Here is a 15194-nt window from a genome sequence, read left to right as displayed (position 1 = left end):
GTGTCCAGTGTGACACACTGTAAATCAGGACAGTATCCAGTGTGGCACACTATAAATCAATACAGTGCCCAGTATGGCACACTGTAAATCAGGACAGTGTTCAGTATTACAGATTGTAAATCAAGACAGTGTCCAATATGATGCACTGTAAATCAGGACAGTGCCCACTATGCCACACTGTAAATCAGGACATTTTCCAATGTGACACACAATTATTCAGGACATTTTTCAGTGTGACACATTGTAAATCAGGCCAGTGATTGGTGTGATAGGGAGCTGTAGACCAATTGAAAGATCTATCGATTACAAGGGAAGAAGTGTTAGGGCTTTTAGGTAGCATTAAAACTGATAAATCTCCAGGGCCTGATGGCATTTATCCTAGGCTGCTTAGGGAGGCGAGAGATGATATTGCTGGGCCTCTGACACAAATCTTTGTCTCTTCTTTGGACACAGGTGAGGTGCCAGAGGACTGGAGGATAGCGAACGTGGTACCGTTGTTTAAAAAGGGTAGGAGGGATAACCCGGGTAACTATAGGCCGGTGAGTTTGACTTCAGTGGTAGGCAAGTTGATGGAGAGGATTCTTAGGGATAGGATGTACGAGCACTTAGAGCGTTGTGATCTGATTAAGGATACACAGCATGGCTTTGTAAAGGGGAAGTCTTGCCTTACGAACCTAGTAAAATTTTTTGAGGAGGAGACAAAAACGGTCGACGAACGACGAGCCGTTGATGTCATCTATATGGATTTTAGTAAGGCGTTTGACAAAGTCCCTCATGGTAGGTTGGTAGAAAAGATTAAGGCTCATGGGATACGAGCCCAGGTATAAAAATGGCGGCGCAGGCTTGTTGGGCCGAAGGGCCTGTTTCCCAGGCTGTTTTGTTCTTTGTTCTTTGTTCTATCTAGATGGGTAGAGAACTGGCTTGCTAAGAGGAGTCAGAGAGTAGTAGTGGAGGGGTCCTTTTCTAGCTGGAGGTCTGTCACTAGTGGTGTGCATGATGTGGGTATGCCGGCGTTGGACTGGGATAAACACAGTAAAAAGTCTGACAACACCAGGTTTTAGTCCAACCTATTTATTTGATAATATACTCGCAAGCTTTCGGGTTAGCCCCTTCGTCAGGTGAATGGAGAGTTCTGGCCTCAGACAGAGCATATAAAGCACAGACAGTTTAGAGATTACTGATTAGAATGCGAATCCTTACACCTAACCTGCTGTTCAAGACCTGAAGTGGCTGATAATGTGAGTGGAAGGAGCACTGATCACAGGTTACAGAGATGTGTATTGTCTCCAGACAGTACAGTAAGTGAGGTTTTGCAAACCCAGGCAAGTCACGGGGGTTACAGATAGTGCGACATGAACCCAAGATCCCTGTTGAGACCATCCTCGTGTGCAGAACTTGGCTATCAGTCTCTGCTCAGCGACTCTGCGCTGTCGTGTGTCGTGAAGGCCGCCTTGGAGAATGCTTACCCGAAGGTCAGAGGCTGAATGCCCGTGACCACTGAAGTGTTCGCCAACAGGAAGGGAACAGTCTTGCCTGGTGACTGTCGAGCGATGTTCATTCATCCGTTGTCCCAAAGCATGGTACATTGGGGAGACCATGCAGACGCTACGACAACGGATGAATGAACATCGCTCGACAGTCACCAGGCAAGACTGTTCCCTTCCTGTTGGCGAACACTTCAGTGGTCACGGGCATTCAGCCTCTGACCTTCGGGTAAGCATTCTCCAAGGCGGCCTTCACGACACACGACAGCGCAGAGTCGCTGAACAGAGACTGATAGCCAAGTTCCGCACACATGAGGATGGTCTCAACAGGGATCTTGGGTTCATGTCGCACTATCTGTAACCCCCGTGACTTGCCTGGGTTTGCAAAACCTCACTTACTGTACTGTCTGGAGACAATACACATCTCTTTAACCTGTGATCAGTGCTCCTTCCACTCACATTATCAGCCACTTCAGGTCTTGAACAGCAGGTTAGGTGTAAGGATTCGCATTCTAATCAGTAATCTCTAAACTGTCTGTGCTTTATATGCTCTGTCTGAGGCCAGAACTCTCCATTCACCTGACGAAGGGGCTAACCCGAAAGCTTGCGAGTATATTATTAAATAAATAGGTTGGACTAAAACCTGGTGTTGTCAGACTTTTTACTAGTGGTGTGCCGCAGGGCTCAGTACTGGGACCTCTTCTCTTTGTAGTGTATATAAATGATTTGGAAGAGGGAGTAGGTGGTGTGATCAGCAAATTTGCTGATGACACCAAGATGGCTGGATTGGCGGGCAGTGAGGAGCAGTGTCTGGCAATACAACGGGATATAGATAGGCTGGTTGATTGGGCAGATACATGGCAAATGGAGTTTAATCCGGATAAATGTGAGGTGATACATTTTGGCCAGAATAATGTAGGGGGGTGTTATATGATAAAGGGAAAGCCCATAAGGAGTATAGAAACGCAGCGAGACCTGGGGGTGCAAGTGCAAAAGTCGTTGAAGGTGGCAGTACAAGTGGAGAAGGTTGTGAAGAAAGCCTATGGTATGTTAGCCTTTATAGGAAGGGGTATAGAATATAAGAGCTGGAGTCTAATGTTGCAGTTGTATAGAACGTTGGTTAGGCCGCATTTGGAGTACTGCGTCCAGTTCTGGTCGCCTTACTACCGGAAGGACATGGAGACCCTGGAGAGAGTGCAGAGGAGGTTTACCAGGATGTTGCTTGGTATGGAAGGACTGGGTTATGAGGAAAGATTGAGCAAATTGGGGCTGTTTTCCTTTGAAAGACGGTGACTGAGGGGGGATCTAATAGAGGTATATAAGATTATGAAGGGTATAGATAGAGTAAACAGAGGTAAGCTATTTCCTATGTTTTATTTATAGTTTTATTTATAGTTTCAAAGTTGCGAGTTTCGGCGGTATTTTTTTAAATTAGTTAGAAACAGGAAGTCGTCACTAGGACGCTTGCTGGTATTTGTAGTTTTTTTTTCTCGGGTTTATGAGCACCTACCTCCGTGTATCGGCCTCATTGTTCCTGAGGAGCAGTATCGAGAGGCAGCGATTTTTGGGCGTGAGAGGAGGCAGCAAACAGGTACATTTTTCTGTTTTTATTGTTTAACGTTTTATTTATAGTTTCAAAGTTGCGAGTTTCGGCGGTTTTTTTAAAATCAGTTAGAAATAGGAAGTCGTCACTAGGACGCTTGCTGGTATTTGTAGTTTTTTTTCTCGGGCCCCTAACCCTATAAATTAGTGTAGAGAGGATACCCGATCCTCTACACTGGTAGAGAATCCCACCCTCCCACCTCCTCTAACCTAATTATAAGTGTGGGGGAAGTTTTTTTTATTATATTTTTTATTTTTCTGCTGGTAATTGTTTCAGGGATGGCAGTTCAGGCAGTGTGCTGCATCTCCTGTGGGATGTATGTGGTGAGGGAATCTAGTAGTGTTTCAGGTGATTTTACTTGTAAGAAGTGTGTTCGATTGCAGCTTCTGGAGGAGCGTGTAAAGGAGCTGGAGGTGGAGTTAGAGGAACTCCGCATAATTCGGGAGGCGGAGGAGGACATTGATAGGAGTTATAAGGAGATTGTCACTCCTAGAAATGAGTCTTGGGTCACTGCCAAGAGGAGGGGAAAGAAGCAGGTGGGGGGACTATCCCCTGGGGCTGTTCCCCTCCAAAATAGGTTTTCGGTCCTGGAGGCTACAGTTGAGGAGGAATCAACTGGGGATAGCCAAAGGGAGCAGGCTGCTGGGGGAGAGCCTAGTGTGAAAGCTCAGGTGGTTAGGGGCTGTAAAAGATTGGGCCTCGTGATTGGGGACTCCACAGTTAAAGGGACAGATAAGAGAGTTGGAAGTAAAGGTAGGGACTCAGGGCTGGTGTGTTGCCTACCAGGGGCTGGGGTCCGGGATGTATCGGAAAGGGTATTCAGGACTCTTAAGGGAGAGGGAGATCAACCCCAAGTTATAGTTCATGTGGGGACACATGACATAGGGAGGTTAAGGGAAGGGGATATTAAGCAGAGATTTATGGAGTTGGGGTGGAAACTGAAGGCCAAGTCAGAAAGAGTGGTTATCTCCGGACTCTTGCCTGTGCCACGGGATAGTTTAGAGAGGAATAGGGAGAGGGAAAGTTTGAACTCGTGGCTGAGGGGTTGGTGCAGGAGGGAGGGGTTCAGGTACTTGAGCAATTGGGGCTCATTCTGGGGAAGGTGGGACCTCTATATGAGGGATGGTCTGCACCTGAATCAGAGGGGGACCAATATCCTGGGGGGTAAATTTGCTAAGGCTATGCAGGGAGGTTTAAACTGATTCGGAGGGGGGGTGGGATCCTGAGTAGAGGGGTTGAAAGTGAGGGGGGCATAGATGGGGACTGCAATGCACAGCATCGCAGGGGTGGGGTGGAGCAGGGTTTGAAATGTGTATACTTTAATGCGAGGAGTATTCGCAATAAAGTGGATGAACTTGCAGCGTGGATCAGTACCTGGGACTTCGATGTTGTGGCCATTTCAGAGACATGGATAGAGCAGGGGCAGGAATGGTTGCTGCAGGTCCCGGGGTTCAAATGTTTTAGTCAGAGTAGAGAAGGAGGTAGGAGGGGGGGAGGGGTAGCTTTATTGGTCAGGGATTGTATCACAGTGTCAGAGAGGAAGTTTGATGAGGACTTGTCTGTTGAGGTAGTATGGGCGGAGATTAGAAATAGGAGAGGAGAGGTCACCCTGTTGGGAGTCTTTTATAGACCTCCTAAAAGTTCTAGAGAGGTTGAGGAAAGGATTGCGGAGACGATCCTGGTTAGGAGTGAAAGTAATAGGGTAATTGTTATGGGGGATTTTAACTTTACTAATATTGATTGGAATTGTTATAGCTCTAGCTCGTTAGAGGGGTCAGTTTTTGTACAAAGCGTGCAGGAAGGTTTTTTGACTCAGTATGTAGATAGGCCAACTAGAGGTGAGGCTATATTGGATTTGGTGCTGGGAAATGAGCCAGATCAGGTGTTGGATTTGGAAGTTGGTGTGCATTTTGGTGATAGTGACCACAATTCGGTTACGTTCACCTTAGTGATGGAAAGGGATAGGAATGAACCTCGGGCTGGTGGTTTTAGCTGGGGGAAGGGTAATTATGAGGCTATTAGGAGAGAATTAGGAAGCATAGGTTGGACTAGGAGATTACAGGGACTGGGAACGTCTGAAATCTGGAGTTTTTTCAAGGAGCAGCTACTGCGAGTCCGTGATAGGTATGTCCCTGTCAGGCAAGGAGGAATTGGTAGGGCTAGGGAACCGTGGTGCACCAAAAAAGTTTTTTCGTTGGTTAAGAGGAAAAAGGAGGCTTATGTTCGGATGAGACGTGAGGGCTCGGGTAGTGCACTAGAAAACTTTAGATTGGCTAGGAGGGAGTTGAAGAGTGAGCTAAGAAGGGCTAAAAGAGGACATGAGAAGACTTTGGCTGATCGGGTTAAGGAGAATCCTAAGGCGTTCTATAGGTATGTTAAGAACAGAAGGTTGGTTAGGGCAAGATTAGGGCCAGTTATAGACAGCAGAGGGAAGTTATGTGTGGAACCGGAGGAGATTGGAGAGGCATTGAACCAATATTTCTCTTCGGTGTTCACGCAGGGGGACATGGATATAGCTGAGGAGGACACTGGATTGCAGGGGAGTAGAATTGACAGTGTTGCAGTTGATAAGGAGGATGTGCTAGATATTCTGGAGGGTCTGAAAATAGACAAGTCCCCTGGTCCGGATGGGATTTACCCCAGGATTCTCTGGGAGGCAAGAGAAGTGATTGCAGAGCCTCTGGCTCTGATCTTCAGGTCGTCGTTGGCCTCTGGTATAGTACCGGAAGATTGGAGGTTAGCGAATGTTGTCCCATTGTTTAAGAAGGGGAACAGAGACTTCCCCGGGAATTATAGACCGGTGAGTCTCACTTCTGTTGTGGGCAAGGTTTTAGAAAAAATTATTCGGGATAGGATTTATAGTTATTTGGAGAGTAAAGAATTGATTGGAGATAGTCAGCATGGTTTTGTGGCGGGTAGGTCGTGCCTTACTAACCTTATTGAGTTTTTTGAGAAAGTGACCAAAGAGGTGGATGGGGGTAAGGCAGTGAACGTGGTGTATATGGATTTTAGTAAGGCGTTTGATAAGGTTCACCATGGTAGGCTTCTGCAGAAAATGCAGATGTATGGGATTGGGGGTGATCTAGGGAATTGGATCAGGAATTGGCTAGCGGATAGGAGACAGAGGGTGGTGGTTGATGGTAAATATTCATCATGGAGTTCGGTTTCGAGTGGTGTGCCTCAGGGATCTGTTTTGGGGCCACTGCTGTTTGTAATTTTTATTAATGATCTGGATGAGGGTATAGTTGGGTGGATTAGTAAGTTTGCTGATGACACCAAAGTCGGAGGTGTGGTAGATAGTGATGAAGGGTGTCATAGTTTGCAGGAAGACTTAGACAGGTTGCAGAGCTGGGCCGAGAGGTGGCGGATGGAGTTTAATGCGGAGAAGTGTGAGGTAATTCACTTTGGTAGGAATAACAGATGTGTCGAGTATAGGGCTAACGGGAGGACTTTGAATAGTGTGGATGAGCAGAGGGATCTAGGTGTATGTGTACATAGATCCCTGAAAGTTGGGAGTCAAGTAGATAAGGTTGTTAAGAAGGCATACGGTGTCTTGGCGTTTATTGGTAGGGGGATTGAATTTAGGAGTCGCAGCGTCATGTTGCAACTGTACACAACTCTGGTGCGGCCGCACTTGGAGTACTGTGTGCAGTTCTGGTCCCCACATTATAGGAAGGATGTGGAGGCTTTGGAGAGGGTGCAGAGGAGGTTTACCAGGATGTTGCCTGGTATGGAGGGGAGGTCCTATGAGGAGAGGCTGAGGGATTTGGGGTTGTTTTCGCTGGAAAGAAGGCGGCTAAAAGGGGATCTTATTGAAACATATAAGATGATTAGAGGTTTAGATAGGGTGGACAGTGATAGCCTTTTTCCTCTGATGGAGAAATCTAGCACGAGGGGGCATGGCTTTAAATTGAGGGATGGTAGTTATAGGACGGATGTCAGGGGTAGGTTCTTTACCCAGACGGTGGTGAGGGATTGGAATGCCCTGCCTGCTGCAGTTGTAAATGCGCCTAGTTTGGGGGCGTTTAAGAGATCCGTGGATAGGTTTATGGACGAGAAGGGATTGGTTTAGGTTAGTGGGTCATTGTTTTGTAACTGGTCGGCGCAACATCGTGGGCCGAAGGGCCTGTTCTGCGCTGTAATGTTCTATGTTCTATGTTTGTTCTATGTTAGAGACACACAGTACGAGGGGCCACGGGCTTTAGGTGAGGGGGGAGAGGTAATAACACAGATATTAGAGGGAGGTTTTTCACACAGAGGGTAGTGGGGGTATGGAATGCTCTGCCAAGTAAGGTGGTGGAGGCAGGCACGCTAGATTTGTTTAAGAGTAACTTAGACAGGCACATGAGTGGGTTGGAGATGGGAGAATATAGGAGATTGTTTTAAATAAAGTTCATAAACAGTGGGACGACCCTGGTAATGGAAAAGGATATGGTATGATAATAATGTTTTTTCTCTTTTAATTCACAGGTTTTAAATTGGTCCGCCTTGTTGTCCAACGAGGGGCATACACGCGATGGGTCGTACTTGGGGCTACTCTTGGATGTTCGAGATTGGCCTAGTGCTTCATGTCGTTAGTGTGTGCTTAAACTGGACCAGATGCTGGGCAAGACGACAGCTCAGTGACTATCACTGTTTGCTGTGCAGATACATGGATTTGGGCCGGTGTCTGTGGGAGTTTGCGCATTCTCCCCGTGCTTGCGTGGGTTTTCTCCGGGTGCTCCGGTTTCTTCCCACACCCCAAAGATGTGCTGTTAGGCTGATTGGAAGTAATAAATTGTCCCTAAATTAGTTTCCCTCAATGTGAATTGCCATAAAACAATAAATAGGGGTCATGGGTGGAGGGGGGGGCCTGGTAATATTAAAATAGTGGCGCGGGCTCGTTGGGCCGAAGGGCCTGTTTCCCGAGCTGTTTTTGTTCTATGTTCTTTGTGATGCACTGTAAATCAGGTCAGTGCCCAGAATGGCACACTAAATGAAGACAAGTCGCGGTGTGACACACTGCAACTCAGACAGTGACCAGTGTGCCACACTGTAAATCAGTGCAGTGCTCAATGTGACGCATTGTAAATCAGTGCAGTGCTGAGTGTGATACACTGTAAAACAGGACAGTGCTGAGTGTGATGCATTGTAAATCAGGACAGTGCCCAGAGTAACACACTGCAAATCAGGACAGTGCCCAGTGTGACACGCTGTCAGTCAGTGCATGTCCCAGTGTGACATACTGTAATTCAGGCCAAGCCCAGACTGACACACTGTAAATCAAACAGTGGTCAGTGGGACACACTAAATCAGGGCAGTGCTCAGTGTGATACACTATAAATCAGAATAGTGCTGAGTGTGATACTGTAAATCAGGACAATGTCCAATGTGATGCACTGTAAATCAGGACAGTTTCCAGTGTGACGCACTGTTAATCAGGAGTGTTCAGTGTAATGCACTGCAAATCAGGATTGTGTGCACTATGACACCATAAATCAGAACAATCCACAGTGTGACACACTGTAAATTAGGACATTTTCCAGTGTGATATACTGTATATCAGGACATTTTCTTGTGTGAAACACCATAATTCAGGATAGTGCTCATTTGGACCCACTGTGAATCAGGACAGTGGTCAGTGGGACACACTAAATTAGGGCAGTGATGCACTGTAAATTACGACAGTATGTGTGGGATGCACTGTAAATCAGGACAGTATCCAGTATGGCACACTCTAAATCAGGACAGTGTTCAACATGACACACTATAAATCAGGACGGTGCCCAGTGTGACACTGTAGATCAGTACAGTGGCCAGTGTAATGCACTGTAAATCAGGATAGTGTTCAGTGTGACACACTATAAATCAGGACAGGGTTCAGTGTGTTGTGCACACTGCCAATTTTTGTGTTGTGTGCAAATTTTCCAATTGTGTCCCCATGTTTTAGCCCAAATTGTTAATATATAAAATAACAACAGCGGTCCCAACACCAAGCCCTGCGCAACACCACTTGAAACATCTTTCCATTCGCAAGGACAACCATTAATCTTTGATTCCTGTTACAAAGTCAATTTTCGATCCAATTCACCACATTACCTTGTGTCTTATGGGCTTGTAGTTTTTTGATTAGTCTGCCATGTGGAACCTTGTCAAATGCCTTACTAAAATCCACGTAGACAACATCCATTGCACTATCTTCATCGATCCTCTTGGTCACTTCCTCGAAAAATTCAATCAAATTGGTAATGCATGGCCTTTCCTCAACAAAGCCATTTTGACTATCCCTGACTATTCCATGTCTCAGTGACAGGATTGATTCTAACAATTTGCCTACCACTGAAGTAAGACTAACTGCCCTATAATTATTTGGCATTTCCTTCATACCGTTTTTAAGCAACCATTTTTGCAGTCCTCAATTTGTCCAGTACCTCACTTTTGTCTCGTGAAGATTAGAAAATAATCTTCAGAGCATCTGTTATTTCCTCCCTGACCTCCTTAAACATCCTAGGGATGAATCCATCCGATCCTGGTGACCTTTCCACTTTCAAGGATTCCAACTCCTCCATCTACACACATTACCTGTCCCTGAGAGATCATATGTATTTCTCTGTGTGAGCAAGGGGAAGCGTGGATGTGAGACAGCATGTGTGTGGTGTGTTTGCGAGAATATATGTGTGTGGGGAGCGTGTTTGCGAGAGTATGTGTGTGTGCACGTGTGCAAGAGACTGTATGTGAGAGATTGTGTGCAGGAGTGTGCGAAAGTGTGAGTGTATCTGTAAGTACGTGTGTGTGAGTGTGTGTGTTTGTGAGAGACAGCGTATGGTGAGTATGTGTGTTTGTGAGACATTGCATTCTTTTTTTTCCTCAGGTTTAGTGGTTAATAAATTTGCTCTTTAACTTGAGAAAATGGTGTTTGATCATTTGTTATTGCACAATGCATTAGAACATAAGAACATAAGAAACAGGAGCAGGAGTAGGCCATCCAGCCCTTCGAGCCTGCCCCGCCATTCAATAAGATCATGGCTGATCTGTCGTGGCTCAGTTCCACTTTCCCGCCCTCTCCCCATAACCCTTAATCCCCTCTCTTATCAAAAACTCATCAACCCGCGTCTTAAAAATATTTAGCGAGGCAGCCTCCACCACTTCAACGGGCAGAGAATTCCAGAGATTCACCACCCTTTGAGTGAAGAAGTTCCTCCTCAATTCCATTCTAAACCGCCCCCCCTTTATCTTGAGGCTGTGCCCCCTAGTCCTAATATCCTTTCTGAGCGGGAAGAGTCTCTCCACCTCTATCCTATCCATCCCATTCATCATCTTATACGTCTCAATGAGATCTCCCCTCATTCTTCTAAACTCTAACGAGTACAAGCCTAGTTTATTCAGCCTCTCCTCATAGCTCAACCCCCTCAACTCCGGCATCAGCCTAGTAAACCTCCTCTGCACTCCCTCCAAGGCCAAAATATCCTTGCGTAAGTACGGCGCCCAAAACTGCACACAGTACTCCAGCTGCGGCCTCACCAATGCCCTTTACAGCCGCAGCAAGACCTCCCTACTTTTATATTCAATCCCCCTCGCTATGAAGGCCAGCATCCCATTCGCCTTCCTGACCACCTGCTGCACCTGCAAGCTGGGTTTTTGCGACTCATGCACAAGGACCCCGAGGTCCCTCTGCACCGTCGCCTGCTGCAGTTTTTCGCCACGTAAGTAATAATCCTTCCTACCATTATTCCTACCAAAGTGGACCATCTCGCACTTGCTAACGTTAAATTCCATTTGCCATTTCCTGGCCCATTCGCCCAGCCTATCTAGATCCTTCTGCAGACTCTCCACACCCTCCGCACAATTTGCCGTTCCCCCAATCTTGGTGTCATCAGCAAATTTCGACACCCTACACTCGGTTCCCTCCTCCAGATCATCTATATAAATGGTAAATAGCTGAGGCCCCAGCACCGACCCCTGGGGCACTCCACTAGTCACCATCCGCCAATCCGAATAGCACCCATTGACCCCGATTCTCTGCCTCCTATTTGACAACCAGTCCTCTATCCACGCTAATAGTTAAATACAGTCTAATTTGGAGCAGGTTTTTCCTCGTGAAACAGATGCTTAAAATTTTGTTGTGACCAATGAGGAGGACAAATAGAGAGGAGCCATTTCACCTCTTCTCACCTGTTCAGAACAGGCTGAGTAAATGGGATTATATTTAGGAGACTGAGAGGTGATTTCATTGAAATCTACACTATTCTGAAGGGGTTTGATAGGGTGGATGCTGAGAGATTGTTTCCGCTGGTTAGGGAATCTAAAACACAGAGGCACAGAATCAGGAGCCGATCGTTTAGGACCGAGATAAGGAGAAAATTCATCACTCTTAGAGGGGGTTTGTGAATCTTTGGAATTCTCTGCCCCAGCAGACGCTCCATAATAAATTTGATGCTGTGATAAACAGTTTTTTGTCTCAGAGAATTAAGGGAAATGGACAGGGTAATGATTTTAATGAATTACTTTTGAAGTGTATGGCGTCACTGTTTTAATATTGAAATTGAACTGAGGACAAAGAGCAGATGTCAGCATAGTAAATGGGGAAGCAGCTCAAAAGGCTGACTGATCTACTCCTGCTTCTACTTATATTTTAAAATATTGATAGTATCGTCCACTTGGGCCGACAATCTGGACTTCAGCTCAACATCCTGACTGAAACAGTACTGTACTCCCTCAGTACTCCACATGTTTCAGCTTGGATTATGGTCTGAGCTCCTCAAAGCAAACTCTGATGTCTGAGGCGAGTGTACTGACATTGAGTCAAAACAGCAAATGCTGCCTGTGCTAAAATTAACTAGCTCAGATTAGAAACATGTGTTGCCTGTCGTTTATATTTCTGTGTCACTGTTCACTGTCATTCCCAACTTGCTGCTTTGTTTACAAGCAATTTAATCATTTAATTTTTTAACATTTATTGCTGATGTTTTACAAGATTTCATTCACTCTCTCTGCTCATGCTAATATTGATTTTATCAGATTGCTTAATATCGCAAAATTCTATGGAACAATTAAGTGCCCATTGTAACCAGATCCCTGCCATGTTGCAACACCTTATGAAGCTGCTAATAACTTATTTTTAAATATATATAAAATACCTGGGGTTTTAAACACCCACTTCCCAGTGTCCAAAGGAATGGACATGTGCAACAAACACCCTGAAAATGGGATTATACATTATATATAAGGCTCTGGTCAGAACCTATTTGGAATATTGTGAACAGTTTTGGGCTCCATACCTAAGGAAGTAAGTTCTGGCCTTGGAGGGGGGTCCAGAGGACTTTCACAAGAATGATCTCAGGAATGAAGGGTTTGTCATATGAGGAACGGTTGAGGTATCTTTGTCTATACTTGATGGAGCTTAGAAGGATGAGGGGGGATCTAATTGAAATTTACAAAATACTGAGAGGCCCAGATAGGATGTGAAGAGGATGTTTTCACTAGTGGGAGAGACTAGAACTCGAAGGTAAAACCTCAGAGTGAAGGGACGCTCCTTTAAAACTGAGATGAGGAGGAATTTCTTCAGCCAGAGGGTGATGAATCTGTGGAATTCATTGCAACAGGGGGCTGTGGAGTGGTTTTAAGGAAGAGATAAGGGGATCAAGGGTTATGGGGAGAAGGCAAAAGAATGGGGATCAGAATCATATCAGCCATGATTGAATGGCAGAGCAGACTTGATGGGCCGAATGGCCTATGTTTGCTCCAAAATCTTATTGTCTTATTAGGGACATGGAGAATTCTTCACCCAATGTCAGGGTGAAATCTGATGCAAATGATATCTCAAAAATAGGAGATATTTACCAATCAGTCCAGAAATTGGAGCTTGAAACGCTCTTTCACATTTCTCTTGTATAATAATGATTCTGTCAGTCCTGAATATCAACTAAGAGTTTAATCATCAATTCAAGGTCAGAATGTGCCATAGTTCAGAGGTCATTATGAGAGCTTATCCAAATATTATTGACAGGTGCACAGAATGGCTTTTCCCATCATTCCCCAGATCGGGTCTGTTACTTAAGGTGCAGAACAGCGTATGTATTGACACCAGTACTGAGATCTCCAAGTGAGACATATCCTGGAACCAAATATTGCTGCGTGGTAATTATGCTGATCAGCAATTTGAATGTGGCCACACTTTCAACAGAGTCTGAGACAAAAGTGCATTCTGCTGTTGTCGCAAGGTCCCAGACAATTTCAGCCAAGCCAGTCAACCGTATCTTGCTCTTTTTTGTTGAGTTGATTGTAAGTTGAGTTGTCCGTGGGCCTTCAATTAACACACATGACAGCCCTGAGTGAATTCTGCCTGTGCCTGTTTCGGGCTGCTTTGTGCGCTGTGGCCATCTGGGGTGGATTTTCCTGAAGGCTAGAAGTTTTTCCTGGTGTGTGCTTGCCTCACTGTTCTCAGTTCACAAACGATAATGGTCAGTTGGAATTAACCAAGCTGTCATCACTGACAGGAACTGTGATCTGAAAAGGCTGGTAAATCATCTTATAATTGTTACTGTAATTGTTGTCCCAGAAGTCTACTCCATTGACTGTGTACTTAATAGCAAACTGGACACAGGAGCCTGGCTTCAGAACATGAACTGATAAGTTCAAAGTGAAGGTGAAGCGGTCAGTTTTGTCTTCAATGCTGCTTTCAAATAATGCTGGAACATCAGTGAACATATTCCAATCATTGCAGGTGTAACGGATTATCACTTCCTTATGATATGCCAGATTTAGCACCAGGATAGTACCATTAAGAACCAATTCTGTGTCTGTCACTGCCTCCAGGCACACCTTCTGCCTATTCACACGCTCATCAAAATTTACATCTTCCTTGGGATTGGTAAATTCCCTTTTAAAATTCTGCACCCAAATCAGCTGTGTAATAGGCTCCCGGTTAGTAAGGCTGTTGAATGCGTAATCAGGTACATTTGGCTCATCTGTTGAGTTAAAGCTTCGAACTTCAGTTAACTCTAAGCCGAGTGAATCAGCAAATCTCACTCTGTTATTGTTATGTTTTATGCTATCCTTACGTGCCTGTCTTTCTGTTGGGGAACCTGGGCAGGATTTTGCCCTCTTCCGCACAATTGGCTGTGGTAGCAAATCCTTCTTACCTGGACCAAGGTGCGATCCATCTGGAGAACTGTGCTCCTCAGGTGGGCCGAATCCATCAGCCAGGCGGACACTATCGTACAGACCTGAAATGTAGCTCAGGTTTCGAGTGAGACTAATGAAGATTTGTCGCTCCAGACCTGCATTCTCATTGGGTGCAGGCTGCACCCAAGGCTCCAATCCGATCATACTATGGCACTTGAGCGGTTGCTTGTGCTGTTTGCTGATCCTATTCACATCCAAAGGGAGATGAATGCAGTGTTCTGACCTCTTCTCCCAGGACAGAAACGATTGTATGTGCTGTGCTGACCTCACATCGCGAAGTACAACAGGTTTGGTTCGCTGCTTTGACTGTGCGTCTCGGTCTACAGTTGGCTGTGTACATTGAGAATCTGTAGCTGCTTGTGGCTTTTCATCTGATCCCAACTTCACATCCACATTCGGAATCCTTGGACTGGATCCCAGATTCATTCTGACTTCCTGCTCGAACTCCCTCCCCTCACTCAGGACAGGCTGGGCCCCCTGCTCAAACCCTCTCCCCTCACTCAGGACAGGCTGGGCCCCCTGCTTGGACCCTCTCCCCTCACTCAGGACAGGCTGGGCCCCCTGCTCGGACCCTTTCCCCTCACTCAGGACAGGTTGGACCCCCTGCTCGGACCCTCTCCCCTCACTCAGGACAGGCTGGGCCCCCTGCTCGGACCCTTTCCCCTCACTCAGGACAGGTTGGACCCCCTGCTCGGACCCTTTCCCCTCACTCAGGACAGGCTGGGCCCCCTGCTCGGACCCTCTCCCCTCACTCAGGACAGGCTGGGCCCCCTGCTCGGACCCTTTCCCCTCACTCAGGACAGGTTGGACCCCCTGCTCGGACCATCTCCCCTCACTCAGGACAGGTTGGACCCCCTGCTCGGACCCTCTCCCCTCACTCAGGACAGGCTGGGCCCCCTGCTCGGACCCTCTCCCCTCACTCAGGACAGGCTGGGCCCCCTGCT

General features: G+C 46.3%; 1 protein-coding gene across 1 annotated transcript; it reads right to left on the bottom strand.

Moving 5' to 3' along the window:
* Nucleotides 1–12976: 12976 nt before the first annotated feature.
* Nucleotides 12977–14712, bottom strand: LOC145353735 (protein phosphatase 1 regulatory subunit 3D-like). The gene has a single exon (XM_080204505.1). The coding sequence runs from the start codon at nt 14674–14676 to the stop codon at nt 13528–13530; it is 1149 nt and encodes a 382-aa protein (XP_080060631.1). The 5' UTR covers nt 14677–14712; the 3' UTR covers nt 12977–13527.
* Between the last annotated feature and the right edge of the window lie 482 nt (nt 14713–15194).

Source organism: Carcharhinus amblyrhynchos, chromosome 16, assembly GCF_965287045.1.
Source record: "Carcharhinus amblyrhynchos chromosome 16, sCarAmb.v2.hapA, whole genome shotgun sequence".
Lineage (NCBI taxonomy): Eukaryota > Metazoa > Chordata > Chondrichthyes > Carcharhiniformes > Carcharhinidae > Carcharhinus > Carcharhinus amblyrhynchos.
The sequence above is the reverse complement of the archived record's forward strand: the minus strand, read 5'-3'. Positions and strand labels throughout refer to the sequence as shown.